The 18,753-nt window shown below is 38.9% G+C and overlaps 1 protein-coding gene across 1 annotated transcript in view; it reads left to right on the top strand.

The window, feature by feature from the left end:
- The window catches only part of drd2l (dopamine receptor D2 like), an 18,006-nt gene extending 9,954 nt beyond the window's left edge, over positions 1-8,052 (top strand). The window contains exons 4-8 of the mRNA XM_046046084.1: positions 2,617-2,753; positions 4,760-4,977; positions 5,548-5,631; positions 5,854-6,208; positions 7,222-8,052. Of these exons, the coding sequence (XP_045902040.1) occupies positions 2,617-2,753; positions 4,760-4,977; positions 5,548-5,631; positions 5,854-6,208; positions 7,222-7,418 (991 nt within the window). The 3' untranslated portion in view covers positions 7,419-8,052. The remainder of the gene's footprint in view (positions 1-2,616; positions 2,754-4,759; positions 4,978-5,547; positions 5,632-5,853; positions 6,209-7,221) is intronic.
- Positions 8,053-18,753: the final 10,701 nt, after the last annotated feature.

Raw genomic sequence — 18,753 nt, 5'->3', positions numbered from 1 at the left:
CAGTTTGGCCGGACGGCCAGCTATAGGAAGGGTTCTGGTCGTCCCAAACGTCTTCCATTTGAGGATTATGGAGGCCACTGTGCTCTTAGGAACCTTAAGTGCAGCAGAAATGTTTTTGTAACCTTGGCCAGATCTGTGCCTTGCCACAATTCTGTCTCTGAGCTCTTCAGGCAGTTCCTTTGACCTCATGATTCTCATTTGCTCTGACATGCACTGTGAGCTGTAAGGTCTTATATAGACAGGTGTGTGGCTTTCCTAATCAAGTCCAATCAGTATAATCAAACACAGCTGGACTCAAATGAAGGTGTAGAACCATCTCAAGGATGATCAGAAGAAATAGACAGCACCTGAGTTAAATATGAGTGTCACGGCAAAGGGTCTGAATACTTATGACCATGTGATATTTCAGTTTTTCTTTTTTAATAAATTTGCAAAAATTTCTACATTTCTGTTTTTTTCTGTCAAGATGGGGTGCTGAGTGTACATTACTGAGAAATAAAATGAACTTTTTTGATTTTTGGAAAATGGCTGCAATGAAACAAAGAGTGAAAAATTTAAAGGGGTCTGAATACTTTCTGTACCCACTGTATCTCTCTCCCTAAAATTTGCTTTTACCAAGAGAAGTATAACAACTTCAAAAACCAAGGACAGAGGACTCAAATGCACATTTCAGGAACAGGCCTTTGAAAGGAGAAACAATCTGTCCTTGCCAAAACTGGTTTGGTACACAGGCAATGTGTCAGAGACAGGCAAACAAATCCGACAGGGAATAGGCAACAGACGAGGTCAGAAGAAGCCGGCCAAAACAACCAAGGCAATGCAATGCGTCTAGTGTTCCAGCTAGATGCATTGCATTGCCTTGGTTGTACTTGAAGAGGTCTGTGTACCTCAGTCAATTTGAAATTTAGTTAGAAACCAAAGCCACATGGGTCAATTTGTTTATTGTTTCCAAATGACAAAATTGATGGTGGACAGGTGGGAAGCGGAAAAGAATTGTAAAAAAACTAATTAAACTAATAAAAGTAGGCTAATGTAATGGGTTGTTGGTAAGGTTATTATACACATTACATGGACCTACTTTTAGGACCCACATGGCTTCTGTTTTTCAAACTAAATTAAAAACTGATATACAGACATCTTTGTTCCGTAATTCAATTGTCTTCTTCTTTTTTTTATTTTTCCAGATTACGGATCATACCCAAACAAATCACTATAGCAATTCTTTACTTAGTACTCTCCCCTAATCTTGATCATGATTGGTGCAGGTTGGGCTAAACAAAGAGCTAAAAACTTTAAAGATACATCCATCATCCAGCTGTCACAGAGCAGCAGGACAGAAGCCCCACATACTGTAATCATTTGTTTGACTTTCAGCAGGTAATAATAACAGGTTTCCACTGCGTCTTTTACAGTGTCCTCTTCAATCATTAGTGCATGATCTTCATAAATCAAGGAGACTATGATGTGTTGTTTCACATCATGCCCTCTTCATTGGTCCACAAAGATGTGACCAGACACCCAGTGGGCAGGCCGTCTACAGCTGTGTCCTAATTACGCTGACAAAGTGACACATTGAGGCTGCACCTGTTTAGACTTGTGAAATTTGGTGCAATAACTAATGACAAAGTCTAACTGCTTTGTCGAAGCTGTAGACAACAAAATATACGCCGCAGTCAGGAAGCTGTCTGACTTCATGCTCCAGCAATTTAAAATAAAACGGAAACCACAAGGGTCTACATTAGGTAAACAGTGCTGGAGTTGCAACCTTTTCATTCACACTCCTGAAATTGTGGGTGAAAGTAATTGGATAAATTAGAATAAACTCAAATAAAGTCATCATATTTCGTGTTTCTACCGAATAATTACTACTGCTAGTTACTAAGTTAACAACATGACTATAGGGTTAGTGTTGCAAACTAAGCATCTTTCTCACCAGATTTGGTGACTAGCGACAAATCTAGTGACTCTTTGGGCAGATCTTAACCCCTCTCCCTTGAAAAGAGGCTCTAATATTTCACAGAGTGTGTGGCTGTGGCTCTCTGGACAGTCTGTGTTCAGTAAGTGAAAGAGAGCAGCAACACATTCAATCAACCAATCATCAGCCAGACAAGAACAGGAATTGGCTGTGAATACATCCGTAGATGCCATGTTGCAGATTTTCACACCTGAAACAACAAGATTTCCTGAGAAGCGAGTCTGTTGAAAGCTGAGTTTCATCTGTAGAGTCTTGGCTAACTCTGTTTGTGTCCGTGACCCTCTGCCCACAGTTGAGATAACAGCACTTCACTGATGTAGGCTGCTTACACCTGCGCTTATAGTAGACTTCTGTAAGTGGTTTTGACATACTGTCAGGTGTGTGTTTTGCGTCCTTGTAGCTGTGAAAGTGATATCTTCTGTCTGTTTGAGAGGAAATTGGGAATGTGTTTGTATGAAGTGCCTGAGTTTACTTTAAAATATGTGCGAACATGACTATGGGATAATGAAGTCTGAAGATGCATTAATATGTGTTTACACTGTATTGACACTGGTGTTCTAATGCAGGCACCATGAGTGAGTGTGTGAGCAGCATTTTAATATATTTTCTGCGTGCATCTTTGTGTAAATTTACTATTGCAGATACACAGCAGTGGCCATGCCGATGCTCTACAACACCAGATATAGTTCCAGGAGGAGGGTGGCAGTGATGATTGCTGTGGTGTGGTTCCTCTCTTTTGCCATCTCCTGCCCTTTACTGTTTGGACTGAACAACACTGGTAACCGCTACATCTGATCCTTCCTCTCAAGTTTCTCACCACTTACTAGTGTAGGTTGTGTTAACCCAACCCAGGCTATAGAGTCTTAGTGCTCAGTCACTCCACAAAGTGACACAGCAGAAATTTATCCACATGTCCTCACGAAAAAGGTGGTGCTGGAAACTTGGTGATGTAGTGACTACTTGTGGTTCGTGCAGTGACACTCTATGGTCAGCTCTGTCAAGACAGTTGTGCAAATGATTAACAGCACAAATAAGGTGCCCTAAAGTTCCCTAAAGATGAACTTAATACAAAAATGATGTGCATTTACTTTGCTGAGCAATACTGGCTGACTACTTAAATTAATTGATTTTGGTCAGAAATTGGTTGGGACTCCCATTTGAGGTGTCAACAGTTGATTACAGGGATAAGAAAGAAATAAAACAATTATTTTACACGTAATTGTGTATTTCTTTTTCATTCTTTTCCCAATTTTTTTCTTCTATACTAGTGGATACGTTCAATAGGCCTCTAAAAGTCTTTCAAATGAAAATATCCAAAATGAAAAATCACTCCTCAATGGGTCACAAGTCAAAAAGCTTGGTCTTGTTGTTCGGAGCACCTGGAGGAAACCCACACAAACACGAGGAGAACATGAAAAGGCCCTGCCCCAGGACCATATTGCTGTGAGGCGAAAGTGCTAATCACTGAGCCACTTTGCTAGTGGTTATTTGGTCAATGGCTGAATCATGTCTATGATAATTGATAATCCATCCACTGATGAAGGCCACAAGATGTTGCTGAAAGCTCCAGAAAGTTCCCAGTAAGAGGACCTGGTGCTGAATTTTATTCTCCTATGGGAAAGTTTCAAAAGACAGTTTTAGTTTTTTTTTATTTAAATCGCAATACCATTACTTTTAATTTAGGAATCTACCTAGGATCTACCTACCTTATACTTAAATACCCATATAGACATTTTCGTATGTTGTTCTCTTTAAGGGAGTGACAAGTGACGTCTCCCCCACAAGCAAGTGGGCACACATAGTCCTTGATTCGTTTTTTGTCTCACAAAAGGAGCAGGAGTGAAGATGCTCGGCTGCTAACCTCTGCCTGAATGAAGACAGCCGTGAGGAGGGATTTAAGCTTTGAATGTGCTTGCATCGAACTGAAAGGAAACCACTTGAGAATAAGTGGGAAAGAAAAAGTGATGTGAGAGTTGACACCTAGCAGCCTCAGTTGTGGGTCTAAACAGTGCAAGAGTGACAGAAGATAAAAGTAAAAATGCCCCTCTCTCCTCAGTCATGGGTTGCTCATAGATTACAACATACTGTTTGATACTGTTAGTTTTTCATTCAGTTCGTGTGAGAGTGTTTGTGTTTCAAATTGCATGGGCATGCAAATATGTGTTTACAGCACAAACAACTTCACCACAGGGGACATTTTGTAGCTGTTCTAGAGCATTTGAATGTATTACAACACACTTTTTAAATTTAAAGGATTTCTCACCCATGTTGGCGTAAAGGCTGAAGTTTATTCTTGAAATCAACAGTTGAAAAATCTCACTACATTGTTAACTTTTAAGCCAAAAGTTAGAAAAGTAATTTCAACAACTGGGAACAGGGCAAACTTTATTATTTTATCAACAAAATCTACCTTGTAGCACCTCTAATTACACAATGTATCTAGTCTGTTTAATATTTACAAAATCCAAAGTGTAAAAATGATAAGTTTTGGTTTCATGAGGAGGTGTGTGCTGGACTATTTTAAGGGCACTTTTTTTACCTTTGGACAAAGCCAGGCTTGCCTTTGTTTCCTGCTTTCAACGTACGTTTTGATCTCCTCATCTAACTGTCAGCCAGAGGAAAAAATTCCCCAACTACTGAACTATTGTTTTAACATATTTTTGATTAAAACACCATGTTCAGACAGAAGGCATACATTGGCAATAGTAAAATCAAGTTATGGCCTCTGAAAGTTTCTGGACCAAATTAATTCTTGCATTTTCCTCTTTATCTTCCCTTCATTAGCCAGCCGGGAAGGCACCACATGCAGCTTTGCTGACCCAGCGTTCGTCGTCTATTCATCTGTGGCCTCCTTCTATGTTCCCTTCATCGTAACTTTACTGGTGTACGCGCAGATCTGCATAGTGCTGCGCAAACGTGGCAGACGCACAGCCCCACCTCGCAGACACGGTCTGCACACACTAGGAGGAGCTGAGGCAGGAGAAGGTCATCGACACAGGAAGGTAGAATCACAAATGTGGATGTCAATTGGAAACGGCTGTTTTGATGATTCTTAAGCCAATCAATTTACAGAAAGTTTCATACCATATTTTAAAAGTCGTTGTTGAACTTCCTCTACCTCTGACACTGGCACCATCATATTATGTATCAGCTTGTTCCAGTAGGTAGCAGTAGTTGCTACATTGGTAGTGGCTAATTGGGATCCAATCATATAAATGTCTTGTGTATGATTTCATACACATTTCCCCACATTTCAGCCCAACATATTTGGAGTTTCTGGAAACTTAACTTAAACAAACGTCTATGGTTTTCAATGATGTGTGGCTGCAACAAATGAGATTGTAATGACTGGTTGTAGTTATTTCCACAGTAATATGCATTATTTTCTCGCTAAAAGTCAATCACCAACTCGATATTACAAGCAGTTGAATCAAAAGAACAAAAGCCAACTAGAAATTGTTGTTAAGTTACTAGGAAGCTACTGAGCCCTCTGTTTATTTAGGCCGGTAAGTGAAGGAACAGTACTTCACTGGAATATCTTGAATTGGGCTTTCCTTTCCCTTCCCTTTCAGAATAAGTGTACACAACCAGAGGATGTGAAGTTGTGCACCCTGATCTTGAGGCCCACCACTGCTGGCCCACAGCGCAAGAAAGTGGTGAGTCTCTTGATTCAGTGCAATGATACAACACAAATGGCCTCATTCTCATCACTGTCACTTTCCTCTTTTTCTTGTAGAACCTTCTGCCTCTGCAGTGATTCTCTGCTTTCTTCCCGTTATCCTTTCTCCTTTATCTTTACAATAAAGCATCCGCACCTTTGTTTTTCCCTCAATGCTTACCTCCCTCACCACCCTCCTTCCTCCCTCTCTGTGTGTCAGACCCTCGTAAAGGAGGCGGTGGTTCACCCGCTTGAAGTGGAGACAGGTCAGTTCTTGCCGCAGACTGAGCACAGCCTGGCTCCTCCTCCTGTTGTCCAAGCATCCTCCCACTCGGAACGGGCCAGGATCTCCCTGGCCGTCTCAGTTGGACCTGCCCCGGTTCTTCCCTCAACCGTGGCACGATCGGCCCTGATGCCCCGCCCCCCCACCCTTGAGGACGGAATGAGGGGCCGCGAGGGATGGAGGGAGCGCAGTGGAGGCAGAGAGAAGTGGGGGATCGTGAAAGATAGAGTGAGAGGGAGGCTGTCACAGCAGAAGGAGCGGAAGGCGACACAGATGCTCGCTATTGTGCTTGGTGAGCGGAAGGAAGTACAGACTAATGGATGAGGTGTTCATCTTTTGACCATGTAGACATATTAAGGACGAGCCGGTCTCACTGTGTGTGTGTGTGTGTGTGTGTGTGTGTGTGTGTGTGTGTGTGTGTGCGCGCGCACAAACCTGCCAACTTATATGTACACAAACAAACTAGTCTACATGAATATATAGGCATACTACATAATTTAGTGTTCCTATCACCTTTTTTATATTCACACATGTCTAGTATTCTCTCGGGATATTGCATAAAGTCTAAAGTAATTATTTGCAAAAATAATGAAAGCATAATTTGTTAAATTCCACCATATTTGAGATGTGATTTCTCTTACATCGTTATCTAAATGTAGAATTCATTATTTTAAGGTTTTTTTGTTTTGTTTTTTTAAAGAAACTAAAGACAATCTACCCAAATCTACTCTACCTGTGGATATATGTAAGCTGTGCTCACAACATGACATAAGAGCATATTCTTTACTGTAAACTGCAGTTTTCAGTGTCTTCTTGAAGCAAGAACTGCAATAACCTTTGACTGAATGACTTAGAATCTAGGTGAAAATGTGTTTTAAATAATCTCAACGCTTTTTCTGTTAAAATTGGTAAGCACTGAATACAATGAGCCTATTCTAGGTTAAAGGTTTTGAAAGTTTTACTTATTTCAGCAAGAGACACATTATCAAATCTTGACATCCATGGCACAATTTTCTATGGCCTCCATAATATATGACTTTTTACTCGATTGCATTTTGTTCCTCACCTTCCTCATTTGTTTTCTGATTTATTTGTCTAGGCTGCTGTGACACTACAATTGTGATTGGTGACGCTCTCTATGTATTGTTTCAGCAGTTTCAAATTTTTATGCAAATTACAAATGCTGAAGTTGGAGTGATATTTCATTAATTATATCCCTGCCCAATTTGTGCCACATGTTACATGTTGTGCTAATAACATACAAAATACACTCATCCTCTAATCCATTTAATGTCTGTTTCCAAGGTGTGTTCATCATCTGCTGGCTGCCTTTCTTCCTGACCCACGTGCTGAAGGCCCACTGCAGGAGCTGCTGCATCTCGCCCTCACTGTACAGCGCCGTCACCTGGCTGGGATACCTCAACAGTGCTGTCAACCCTGTCATCTACACCACTTTCAACATCGAGTTTCGCAAAGCCTTCATCAAGATCCTGCACTGCTAGGAGCTGGAGAGATGAGAAGCGTCAGGAGTAAAAAGCCTCTGCTAATAGAAGACTATAGAAGGACAGAAAACCTGGCATACGGGAGGGAATGTGATGTGACAATCACAAAAGAAAGTGTGTGACAAGTAAAAGATGAACACCTGCATTGTGTACATACGGTCTGAAAAGGGAATATTTGATGGCAGTCCAACTGAAACACATGTGAGACTCCTTGAGATGCGACTGTTTTTTCTAATGCTTGATTTGTGTCAAACTTTCGCTGTTATGTATTCTCTTGCTATCTTGATGAACAGCAACGTGTTATCTGTCCGCATGCGTGTCTTTTTTCAGATGACTGGAAGACTCAAAGGCAAGGCAAAGAAAAAAAAAACTTTGACGTAAGAGTCCAGCACAAATCTTTTTTTGTTTCCAAGGCTCAATCATTTTTCACACTTTTTGAAAACCCACTGAAGTTACATCAAGGTAGAATTATTAATTTGGTGATTGAGCTCAAACATAAAATCTGACAGTGAAGAGGGCTTTCATATAATTTAATTTGTACATCTGTTGCTTTACATAAGTGTGCAGACATGTAAAATTTGGTGTTGTAAATAACAATTTTACTGGCAGTATTGTACAGACCACTGATAATAATTAAAATATTCTATGATTTCTTATTTTGTGATGAAGTTGTCGTGGAGATTGTATCTTGCTCGTGAGGGATTAAGCAAATAATTGAGTAACAACCAACCGTTGTCTTTGAAGAATTTATGTATTGAAGAGAATAAACAGAAGTATTAAAACATATACAGCTGGTCCAGAGACCTGGCATCTGGCCCTCAGAAAAGGGATGTATAACATTTACAAAGTGAATGAACATTCAAGGAGAGGAGAGGAACAACAAGAGGGGGAAAACACCAAAACAATCTCACAGCTCTGACCTAAACCCTACTAAATGTGGACGGACTAACATAAGGAGTATAGAAGAAGGAAAGGTTAAGGACAATACATATATATCTATAAGACATAACAATAATAGTAGTAGTAGTAGTAGTAATAATAATATTAAAAGATCATACATAAAAGATTAAATGTAAGAGGACACAATTTTCTGCCATAACAGAATTAATCACCATTATAATGAAATTAAATGAAAACCATCTTTATTTGTCCCAGAGGAGATTTATTTTCCCTAAGATGCTCAGTATGCATTATATTTAAAAGTAAAATAAAAGAATTAGAATAAATAAACATATCTGCAAAGTAAAAATTACAATTAGATGCAATGCATGGATGAAAGTGCAACTGGTTACAAAAATACAAACAATTAACAAATCCTTTATTCATTTTAAAGTGAATTTTACTCACCCTCTGCTGTGGCACAGACGTAGTGAAAAGCATTGAAAGACCCAGTGACTGTGTAAAGTTACGTAGGCATAATGCACATTTGAGCAGTTAGTATTCAGACAGGACCCCATGTGCACACTGAGATTTTCAAAATGCGCCTTCTTTTATTTAAAACCTCCATCCTTCTATCAATATGGTGTAAAATCTGGCCTTGGCTTTTTTGTTTAAATTGAATTGGATGATGGGGTATATGGGTGTGTTTGTGTATTGTGCTGTGTTGAATATTTAAAACATTCTTTGGCCCTTAAAATATCTTTATGATTACCTTAAAACTCTTACCTAAAAACACATTCTGCCACTGAACACTTGTTGAAAGTTGGTTTGACTTTGACATTTATGTTTATGACTGTGTATTAGTTAATACTATTAATATAATTTCACACCAAAGTGTGTTAATTTAACTGTTTTTGGAGTGTTGGTACCTTAACACTTCTTAACCTCGACCAGTTTTTCTTAACACTTTTATGTAATGTTAGACTTTAAGTCTCAGAGGATAATTTGTTATCTACAGAAGCCTTAATCGGCCATCAATTCAAATATTTTCGTGATCTTGAGATAACAAAACAGTAGTTTAACATAGTGCTTTAATAGTAATTTCAGTATTGATGTTAGTGTCATGGGTTAACTCATTTGGTAAATCTCAGGGCTTATTCTCTTGGAGTAGTGGGTTCAATCCTCACTTAACACCAACTTGTTTTCTTTTTTTCAAAATCCTCTTCAACAAACTTCTTATGAAGAGACTGTTTCACATGCTCACAATAAAGCAAGTGCTGGACTGGGTGCATCCCGGTGATTGGTCCACATCCATCAAACTATGGACTTTTCATTTCCCCATCATTCCCAGGTAGAGGAAATTCCTGTGCTTCTCATTCAGGGGAATCCATGATTCCCTGTGATTGGATGATGACAGGTGTCAGTGACCATTACCAAGTATTGTGATCAGCATTGCTGCTGTTGCAGTTGTTTCTGTCAGTGGTTAGATCAGCGTACTTCTGGGACAAATCAATTAGGCCTAATATAAGAGACATCCCGGCTAATCTGGGACAGTTGGCAACCCTATTATGAGTGGTATCATTTGTCTCTTCTGACTCTTGGCAAGAAAGTAAATAAGCATATTTAAAATATTGAGATATTTTTAGGTATGTGTAAAGTTATGAAGACAACCTGTATCATTGCTCTTTACCTTTACCTTTTAGCCAAATCATACAGTAAGATTAAGATTAAGATTCAAGTGCAAGACAGTTTGAATGTCACAGGAATGGATATAAGTTTAGTTCACTATCTGTGACTGGCAGCTCCCTGCTCTCCTATCAGAAAGGTCCACTAATGTGCCTCTCTGCACAGGATAAAACAAATGCTATTAAGTTGCAAATGCTGCTGCACTCGAGAGCTGCTGTTGAGAAGCTGAACTAGAGGTCCTTCTCTCCTCGCCTGACTGATACCACAGAAAAGGGAGGCTTGCAGAGCTGCGTGTGTCTGAGGTGTTCAGAACGGTGCAAGTTGCCAGTCAGCCTGATTGGAGTAAACAAGGATTCTGACACCAAGCAAAGCCTGCACGCATTCTTCATTCATTTATTCATGCAGTCAGTGTCATGTGCAGATGGGGAGGATGCAACTCCAAGCTTATGATATAAACAACAAGCAAGCAATACTCAGATGTTCGGCATAGGAATGTTTATGTAGTAAAATTATAAAACAGGAGCTCAGGAAATGGTTTAGCAAGAGTGAAAACATAGTGACATCTCACAACAGAACAGTAGTTTGTACATTCTTTTTTGCCAGCAATATATATATAAACACAAGGGAGTCCTGTATAGCACAAGTAAAACACAGTTTTTCAATAAATAAATATTTACATAGACAAAAATGCAATGAGTTAAATATATAAACAAAAGTAAATGAAAAGACCAAATGAAGAGGTCTAACTACCACTTATCAAAAAAGCAATAAAAACAAGTGCATATGTCTGTTAGAATGTCTGATATTCTTTTTTTGAAAGCAGCTAAAGCATGCCAATCTTAAGCTAAGACTGGAGTTGATTCCAGGATGATGTGCTATAGTGAGACAGACTCCTCTTTCCTGCTTATGTCCTCATTTTTGGTACCTTGCAAAGTAGTCCAGCACCAGATCTTAAGTGATATGTTCTCACATGCAAAGTACTTTACATTTTAAACAAATATAAGAAAACAAAAGACCTAAAATTGCTTTATAAATGAAAATGTACCAGTGTAGCATCCTACGTGATTTAAGTGATGGCCACTTTACCATATACTATATAAGATGCAGTGATGTGTCTGATAGCCAGCATTTGTGATAAACCTGAGAGCCGCATGATAAAGAGGGTCAAGCTTTGACAATGTAGATGGACATGCAAATTGATAGATGATATCGCCATAATCTAGCTGAGACAGGAATAATCCTGCAACCAGTTTTTTACATGTAGATTTTAAAAAGCAAGATTTTAATCTACATAAAAATGCAGGGTAAATTGTTTTGTAGCAAGAGCTTTAATGTGTTTTTTAAAGGTAAAACTTTGGTCCAGCCAGATACCCAAGTATTTATTAGTATCAACAAGTGAAATGGTTTCATCTTACAATATTTAATAGCAAGAGCTGGGACCTTTTTATTACTAGGTGCAATGAAACATCTCAACAACTTTTGTATGGACATGTATGGTCCTCCGAGGATGAATCATACTGACTTTGATAATCCTGACTTCTCTGCGCTACCATGAGGTTGGCCTTTTTTGGTTTTGAGTGAAATGTTTCAACAATTATTGGATGGATTATCATGAAATTTGGTACATTCATGTTCTCTGACTTGTCACCTAGTGCCTTCCTTGGGTCTACATTTTAATTTGTTCACTTCTTTGGTTTAGAACCATATACTTGCTAAACTATACTATTCAATCAGCCTCAGTTGTACTTTGTACTTTGTTTAGTGCTTATTAGCAAATAGTAGCATGCTAACACTTTAAACTAAGATGGGGAACATGGTACCAACACTATACATCTATCTGTTTTGTTGTTTTAGCAAAGGATGAGTGTTGTTTTTTTTTTAAATGTTGATTTCTCAGCTTGTCTGGTAAAATGTTTTTTGCACTTCAGGTGCACCATGTTTACAATGCTGCAGACACAGTGATATACCTGTCCACAGATGATGTCATCGTCACACCACGACTGGAGATTCTTTGTCAGTGCCAGCACCTCGCGCTGTCTGACGCAGTAATGTGATAGGAAGAACAAAATACCATTGAGAAGACTGGACACACAAACAGAGACTCATACACACAATACACCTATTCAGATTCATAATATGACGATGAATATTAAATACATAACTTTCAACTATGAGAAATTTAACTCCTTGACTGTGTGTATGTGTGGTGTACATTACCCTCTGTTGTTAAACTCTGACCCAAGCTCCCAATTATCCCCATGCATATTTCATAGACTCCAGATGACAAGAGTGCACATATCCGTTACTGACCTGACTGCCACAGCCTCACTTGTTCTTACCGGAGGAGAAAGATTATGTTGGGAGACGGAAGAACTGGAAGGAGAAGAAGGATGGTGATGAAGGGGGTGAAACAATGAAAGGATTATGTAGTAACTGAGGAGAGCGGTCAAATCGCAAGAGAAGAGGTGACAAACTACAAGCTGAGGATAACGGGAGTCACAGTAATGGAGCGGATATCTTTGGATTAAAAATGATCCACTGTGGTAAAAGCTGGTTTAATAAGTGGAGCCACACTCGGAAGAATATTTCCATGCATACAAATGAAGCTGCCACATACAAATCTGTACCGCTGACATTCAGGTGAGAGCACTTGAGAGAAATGTTTAGTGTTGGGAAGAGTACGTTGATGTGATGTGAAGATAAGTTATAGTTATGGAGTGTGTAGCAGTGAACAAACACTGTGTTTAATCACCGATGTCTTTGATGATTTCTTGATAACTGTAATAAATGGAAGTTAAAACCACTTTTGTAATATAACTCATAATTCTTAAGAGAGTACTATTTGTGGCCATTTCCTCATTTATTAAAAATGTTCTTAGATTTATTAGTATTTGGCCCAGAGCATGCTTGTATTTGGATGTTATTCAAGCAATCACACTAATTTATTTTTTGAAAATGAATTCCATCTCATTAACCAGGTTTAATTTAACAATATCCAATCTGACATTTGCTTAAAAAGAGCTTATTCACAAAACCCTTTTTTGACTCATGTGAGTGCATGCATGCATATAAATCACTTTAAAAAGCCATATTAAACTTGTGTTATGTGAGAATATCAGCACTCTGTATATTAAAGTTACTCACAGAAGTATTATTCCAAGCTCATGTTTTGTTGTCATCTTTGTTTCTTTTGCAGGACTCAGCTGAGGTTTCAGGGTCTCCGTCCATTTCTGTTTACCCTATCTCTTAGCACAGCCATGTCTGAAATCCAGCAGATCCTATCCAGACCTATACTTGTAGGCTGCTAATCAGAACCCAGAAGCTATCCACTATTACTGAAAATAACTTTAAAGATACTCTGCATTTCATGACAGCTTCCAGCAACTTTACAAGTATGGATTTGCCGGTCCAAACATTCAGCAACAGCACTTCTGATGCACAGCAGCCAGTTGTTCAGTCAGTCTATCCGTCCCTTGAATACTGGTCATCAGCATCATTTCAAAGTCCAATCAGTCGTGAAGTATTGAGTATATCATCTCTGGTTCCTTCTACAGTGCTCCCACTTGTGCCTCACTATAAACCTGCAGCCAATGGAAAAATATACCCAGAGTTTCCATTCTTTTTTGAAGTAACATCAGAGCCTCAAAATCTAGGAACTTCATATTCTCCCTCTGGGTCCTCAGAGGCCCAAGATCAAAAAAACCTGTCTTCACCACTTCCTTGTTGTAATAATCTCCAGGACATTCAGCAAAGGAAATTTTCAGATGGAGGCCCACTGGAGGAGGGATCAGTTAGTCTCATGTTACCCAAAGATCTCCCCAATGAAGAGCAAGGTATGGTAATAACTAAGGGACTTGGTTCAATGTGGAGTTTTGATGAAACCCAAAAAGTCAGGTCTGATGTGGATACTTCTTTCCACATACATTTATGCACTTTGCTGGGAAATATGCTTATTTCGATAGTTTGATGAGAAGCTTGGTCGCATTCTCATGGGTTGAGGTCAGAGTTCTGTGCGGGGAAGTTACACCAAACTAAGAGATGAGCATGCTGAAACAAACTGCTGCCTCAATGTTGGAAACACACTGTTGTCAAAAATATCAGTGTATGCTGTAGTATTGAAGGAATAGTCTGATATTTGGAGAAATATGCTTATTTACTTTGAAGAGAAGATTGATTCCACTCTCATATTTGCTGGATCCAGCAGCTAGATAGGAAACATGGTGACACAGCTAGTCTAGCTCTTTTCGAGGGGTAACAAAATCTGTCTACCAGCACCTCTAAAGCTCACTAAGACGTTATGTCTCGTTTGTGTAATTTGTGGTTTATAGAGCCAGACTAACTGTTTTTACCTCCTTCCATACTTTATGCTAATGTAAGCAAACCAGTTGCTGGCTCCAGCCTCCTGCTATAGAGAGACATGAGTAGTACACAGTGAGTAGTTCACATCTAACTCTTGAAAAAAGGGTATCTCGCAAACATACAACTATTCCTTTAAGAATTCCCTTTATTAGAACTAATGGGCCTAGCCCAAACTATGACAGCCCCAAACCAAAACTGCACAAAAGTACACAGAAAGGTGTCCACATACTCTTACAGAGTCAAACTCCTACAGACATTCACGGTACCCAGAAGATAACGCCAAATGACTGGTGATTTGTTGTTTCTCTGACTTTTCATGTCCCCCGCAGGATGAATTGTAATAAGTTATGATCTCTTGACTTTTACTGTAGCATCATTAGGTAAAAATGAAGAATTTCCAATATTTTGGTTTATGTCCAAATACCTTCAAAACCTATAAGAGGCTATTCCCAATATCCTTCTCTGTGGTACTTTTATAGGCCTATAGCTAATTTAGCAAATCTTTGCATGCTAAGGCGCCAAAGATGTGTTAGCATTTAGCTAAGAGCTCCGCTCTGTCAAAGTGCAATCTCACAAAGGCATGGCTGTAGACTCTTGGTCTTATTATTGTAAATGAACATTTCATTCATACATTCAGTTAGCTGCTAAATCCTTTAGTTGTATAGTTGACTGAAAGTGGCCCATATACCGTTATATATATATATATATAAGTATCGTTTTGCACACTGCTGTAGATGTCTTGTCATAATTTTTCCTTAAAGATAAATCATAGCTCCTATCCTTATAGGATTGTCTCCATTGTGCACTGTTTGCTCACTTCTGGAAATGTCTGATTTCTACACGCATACTATTTTTCATCCTCTCCTTAAAAGCCTTGATTCATTGCTTTAAGTCCCAGATACAGTGGTTTCTTATCATCTCATAGATACAATGACGTTTGTCAGAGTTTTTCCAAGCTTAAGTAATAACACTACAATATGGGATAGTGCTGGTGTGCAATCTTTTTTATTGCTATTCGACCTCACAGTGGCCTTTGATACTGTTTGTCATGATATCTTTTAAAGGGCTCTTCACGACAGCACCACACTAGATTGGATTGCATCACATCTAACAAATAAAAGAAAATGAATATCTACTGGTGAAAATGTTTAATCATTCCCAAGTGGTTTATTCTCGAACCCAAGGTATTAATTATTCCCCCCGGGCGTATTATTTTAATGGTCTAGACAGATAAGCTTTTGGCAAGGTGGTAGATAGATGGTACAGCATTTTCTTTGCAATTTTTCTTCTAAAATGGAAATTGGTCCATATTGTTTACAACATTAAAGTACCTTACAGCATGTTAAACAGTTCCTACCTCTTTTTTTCTTCATGTTCAGAATACCTGCCCTAATCCACTCTGTTATTCTCTGTATCATTTAGAAAGAATTGTAAAGTATTTAATGCTTTCATTTCATTGTCTCTTATTTGCTAATAGCCAATCCAGTATACACTTGTTTAGTCTGGTATATATTGTTAAAGCACACATTCATACTACACTGTATGTCACAGTAGCATCAACAATTAATATTTTAGAGCTACAAGGAAAAGGGTATTTTAGGTGAAAAAGCATAAATTACCTCCCAGAGTTCACGATTGACTCATCTTAACATTTACCACCGTCTGTTCCCCTGTTGTTGAAAAATGCTATGTTTCACCAGCAACCATCTGCCTCAGGTGACTATCAATCAAGCCTGAAATTGATTTCAATTTTTTTACCTGCAAGGCACGCATCTCATGCTTTACCACATTTTATGGATGTGTTCTGTCCTCAATTCAGAGGTTCTCTGAATGCAGCCCTTTAATGATCAAGCTTTTAACAGTGTTGGCCCAAAGACCCTCGGCCAGCTTGCCTTTGAACACTAGACTGACCAGCTCAGTCTCCTGTTCTAAGAAATGACTGAACACACCTTTTCTGTCAGGAGTTCTCTTCCTCTGTGATGGGTGTATGAATACATCGTTTTGCTGTATATTTGCATACTTTGGTAAAGTAATTTGTTGTTTTTGTTTAGTTAGGTTACAGCTTGTGAAGCTGCAGTGAATTGTTTACATAACATTGTTGATTTGATGGCATCCTGAAAAACAATTTATTCATTGCTACAGTGAGGTCTTTTATTACATATTAACAGTGCCACCCGATTAAAAATCAGATCACTGGTTTGAAAGTAGTCAAAGATTTATGAATAGCAGAAAGACGATGAAGCTATGTTGTCTTGAAGCTTAAGGCCTTCTATATGTTTTAAACATAAATTTATTTGTTTATTTGTAGGTTCAGCATCTCAAGGCTGTTCATCGCGTAACATAATACTGATTGTGAGTTTAGTTATCATCGCCAAACTGGTCATCGCCGCTGCTCTCTTAGGTAACTTTTTTTGTGTGTGTAGACTATAGAACATATACGCAAAGTACAAAAGTCATAAAGTTGCCATTTCTGATGTTGTACATTGGAATTCACCACTTCAGTATAATAATCTGGACAATATTCTAATCTAGAAATCTAAATTTAATTATTTCAGTTCATGTTAATTTGGTGCTGACTGGCTTTTAAATAACACCACAGGAGCGTTTTGTCTGTTTATGAGAGAGTCTGCAGTTTCCCATATGCCAGTATGTACATTTGATGCTGGGACACTGGTCAGATTTAATCTGAGTTTAATTGGGGTTTCCATGATTTGTAGTATAATGTGGATAAAATGCCAATTAATTGAGTATAACATCAAGACAACAACAAGAAGTTAATGGGTTTTACACATTCAGTGTGCCAGTTAAGATGTTCTATCTGAGGCTTTCTCCTTAATTTTGAATTCATTTAAATGATTTGTCAAGAAAACTGAGCCAAAATAGATTATTTGACAGTCTTTGGAATATGTTGTAGAGTCAAAATAATTTGAGGTTCACATTTGAACAGTGGTGCCACGGACAGGGAATCTGTGTAGCCTATTGGGAGTTCTGAGCATTTTAATTCTGATGATTCTGTGATTTAATTACTTACCATTCAGACAAATTAACTCATGGTGTCATGTCACTGCTTTTCTTCTCTCTTGAAATTAGTCAAGTTCCTGGTGTTCCCCTCTGAGTTAGGTGAATCAGCCCCTCTCTGTCATGTGAAGGGGAACTGCAGTGTCCCAACTCAGCTGCCTTTTCTGTCTAAGAATCCAGTGAACCAGACAGGTAACATCACGGCAGGTAAAAAAAAAAATAGAAAGAAGAAGAATTACACTAATAAAGGCTGTGGGTATGGTAATATTAATGCCATTCTAATTTTATGCTATCTTTGACAGAACATGATTATTACAAATCCATCAGCCACCTGGCAGTTATGGCCACACGTTTAACAGCATTATCATGGAAGGGAAATATCACTATATTAAACTGCTAATGTACTCTTTAATATACTCTTTATAGACTGTTATGAAGGTCATACCTTATCTCATCAAGTGTTATTGCACGTGTCTGTATCTTATGTCTTTCACTCTTTTCACTTAGCACACATCGCTTCTTATTCATCTTCTCACACCCAGACTGCCCAGTTCTGGTCAGTGATGGCCGGCGTATTGTTGGTGGAACATTGGCGCCCAAGAACAAGTGGGGCTGGCAGGTCAGCATGCACTGGAAAGGGAACCATATCTGTGGAGGTGCCATCATCTCCCCTCGCTGGGTCATCACTGCAGCTCACTGCTTTGCTGAGTAAGAGGACGTGGGAAATGAAAGAAAGAAAGATGGGTCATCAGTTAAGGGAGAAAAAATGTGTGCTCAGGAAGCTCAAAGTTTGACCCAACAAGTGTTTCATCCTCTTTGCATAGCCATAGTCCTCTGAGTGCTTTTATTAGACCAAATAAATCAAGTCCAAGTTAGATATCAAGTCCAATTATTTAAGTAATTTTCTCCCTGCTAAGAACTACAATTGATAGTGTTGTTTCACGTAATGTATGCCAAGAACACATACAGTGTAAAAAAGTTGATCACTGTTGTGGTCATAGACATCATGAGAGTAAAACAACATCTGCACAGTCGACAATCTCTAACAGTAAGATAAAGACAGGCACTGATCAGTGCACACTGGGGCTGCTTCACTTCAACTCCACAAACGTCTGTGTCACACCACTGTTTCTGCAGGAATAACGAGCTTGAAGTGGCTGACTGGCTGGTGGTGGTGGGCACGCTCAGCATCGCAGACAAGTCTCTGGGGAAACATTACAGAGCACTGCAGATCCTCTACCACCCTCGCTTCAACAAATACAACAATGACTATGACGTGGGCCTGCTGCGCACTATCACTGACATGGACATGAAAAGTAAGAGGAGGTAGCTAAATCTGTGAGCAGGGCAAAAACACATCATGTGCCTTGTTACACTCCACCTTTGCTGGCAA

The sequence above is a fragment of the Micropterus dolomieu genome, linkage group LG03 (assembly GCF_021292245.1).
Source record: "Micropterus dolomieu isolate WLL.071019.BEF.003 ecotype Adirondacks linkage group LG03, ASM2129224v1, whole genome shotgun sequence".
In the NCBI taxonomy this organism is placed as follows: domain Eukaryota; kingdom Metazoa; phylum Chordata; class Actinopteri; order Centrarchiformes; family Centrarchidae; genus Micropterus; species Micropterus dolomieu.
Note: the sequence above shows the minus strand (reverse complement) of the source record. Positions and strands in the feature narration are given on the sequence as shown.